A 2,417-nucleotide genomic window follows, 5' to 3' on the forward strand; every position below is an offset into this window, starting at 1 on the left:
GCCGCGCAGCCCCGCCCTGACCGCCCCGCCCCGCCCCGTCACCTGCAGCGGCCGCACTCGGGCCTGCGCGCGGTCTGCTCCACGGGCAGCCCCCACAGCCCGTCCGCGCTCCCGCAGTCCGCCTCCGAGTCTGAAGACGGCGCCGCCGGGGAGTCCTCGCCTCCCCACTGCTCCTCCGCGCCGCGCACCGGCGTTGTCCAGACACCATGTGGACGCGCAACCGTGTCCCGGGGGGTTCGCGCCTCTTTCCGCGGCTCCATGGCGGGCTGTCAGTTCTGGCTGTCGCATTGAGGACTCACAGCCGCAGGGTGGCGCCACGCACTGGAGAAAAGGTCTGCGTTGCACGGTATACGCAAGCACGCACACACACACATCACGTACAGGGGCGAGCTTCCGACGCTGGGCTGAAGTACCGCCCTGCCGCGGGGAAGAAGCGAGCTCATTGGCTGGTGTCCCGTCAGTCTTTTCACCTGGAGTCCGGAAGGAGTACGCAGCTGTATGGCGTTTCCGGTGGAACCTGATCAAGTCAGTAGGGCAGGTTGTGGAGTTTACAGAAAGCACCTAACGTAATTCCCTTCCACATAAATCCTCCAAAAGTGAAGATAAAATGAAATTTTGCATTTCCTGCCTTATGATGGCGGTTTAAAAATTCGCTGGATTCTCCGGGGCAGTGCACGCACATCAGTTGCAGTAGCCAAGGTACTTTGTAGCACATGACAGATTGTACCCACAGGAAACGAGAATTTCTCAACCGAGGAGGGCAGGAAACTGTCCTATGCCTTGTACTTTGCTATTCCTTAAGTGAAACATACAATTTTAGACACTAAGTAATTAATGGAGATTCATAATTCGTCTGACGACCTGGGTACAAGAGACAACAGGAGGACTGACCTGAGATAAAACTAGGTTTTGTCTGAGAAAACAGGCACTAGAAAAGGTAATCCACTTGCACAAGTTTTTTACAGATATTGGAGAACGACAGTGTATCCTGTATATCAGTTTTTTTAATATATGTGCTGCCGAAGCAAGCACTTAATTTTTAACAGCCAAAATTAAATTTCTTTTTCTTTTTTTTTTTTTTTTTCGGAACTGGGGATTGAACTCAGACCCTTGCACTTGCCAAGGAAGCACTTATTCTACTGAGCCATCTCCGCAGCCCCCTTAAGTTTCTTTTTCAAGGAAGGCAGAAATACTTCTTTCCCAAAGCGAGTGCTGGTATCATTTGTTGTGAAAACTTTTTTACTTGTGTTACAGTGGACTGTGAAAAAAAAAAAAAATCTAGGTCCTTGGCAAGGAAAGAACTGTCAAGCATAAGCTTCATAGTAGTAGGTAGCTGCATTTATTGAAGACCATAGAATGGTAGCAGGAACAGGCAGGAGCAAGAGAGCCCTAACACAACTCAGGCTCCCAGTATTTAAGAGTCAGACACCTCTGACTCCAGGTTCCCATTCCTGCTCTTGCCTGGTGTCCTTCCTTTCTTTTGGAGTATGCAAAGTGGAGGGGGGAAAAGGCTAGAATGGAAGAGAGAACTAGCATTTACACTAGTTGAATTCAGAGAAATATAAAACCCAGAGACTGTTTAGGAGGAAAATAGATTAGAAAATAAAGAAATCTGGTTGCAGGTTTGAGTTAGAAAACCACCTTTGAATTGCCAAAATTAAACTCTTTTGTAACTTTTTAAACTGAAAGGTCCACTCATCTGAAGTTAGAAGGGTTGTAATATGCTCACAAACATTTAGGATTTCTCTGGACTCCCAACAGTGAAGTCTGACACAGCAAGTGAGTATTGATAAACCTATTTATCTTTGTTTTTCTTTAACTTGCCATATCAGATCACTGGCTGCATCCCTCGAAGGATTCAAGATACAACCATTAATCTCTCCCATAGCTTCTGCTTTGTTTCAGGTTTTCATCATTTCTTGCTTGTGTAAAATATTTTCATTGGTGCATTAGGTGGTCTCTTGCTTTATCTTTGCTTCTCTGTAGAGAAAAAGTCCTTGTAAGCTCACTCTCCCAAAAGGTGACCTAAATCTAAAAATCAATAACAAAAAATACCTCCCAAGGGCTAGGTGAGTACCTCAGTGGTCGAGTGTATGTCTATCATACAGAGACCTTTGAGGTTCAAACCTCAGCACACCAAAAAAAATTTACAAACAGCAACAAAGCACCCATCAGAGTGAAGTCACTTTTCTGGGAAAGAGGAAATTCTTCTTATAAACCAGGTTTATCAGCTCTGACCTGAGAAGCTTAGAGGAACATAACTGTGAAACACATAACTTAGGGGCAGACCCAGGTGTTAGAACAAAGACTATCACTGATCTACCTTAGGAGAAAAATAGAACACCAAAGAGAGCAAAATATCCCTTAAGAGGAACAGCCAGCTTTCCAGTGTGTAATGCCTGATACAATGGATCAAC

At 46.0% G+C, this 2,417-nt stretch overlaps 1 protein-coding gene across 2 annotated transcripts in view; it reads right to left on the minus strand.

Moving 5' to 3' along the window:
- The window catches only part of Dtwd2 (DTW domain containing 2), a 215,665-nt gene extending 214,769 nt beyond the window's left edge, over positions 1 to 896 (minus strand). For both annotated transcript variants that reach the window (XM_023700578.1, XM_004640600.2), the window contains exon 1: positions 43 to 896. In XM_023700578.1, the coding sequence (XP_023556346.1) occupies positions 43 to 288 (246 nt within the window). In that variant the 5' untranslated portion in view covers positions 289 to 896. The remainder of the gene's footprint in view (positions 1 to 42) is intronic.
- Positions 897 to 2,417: the final 1,521 nt, after the last annotated feature.

This window comes from Octodon degus, unplaced genomic scaffold, assembly GCF_000260255.1.
Source record: "Octodon degus isolate 3935 unplaced genomic scaffold, OctDeg1.0 scaffold00124, whole genome shotgun sequence".
Taxonomy (NCBI): Eukaryota; Metazoa; Chordata; class Mammalia; order Rodentia; family Octodontidae; genus Octodon; species Octodon degus.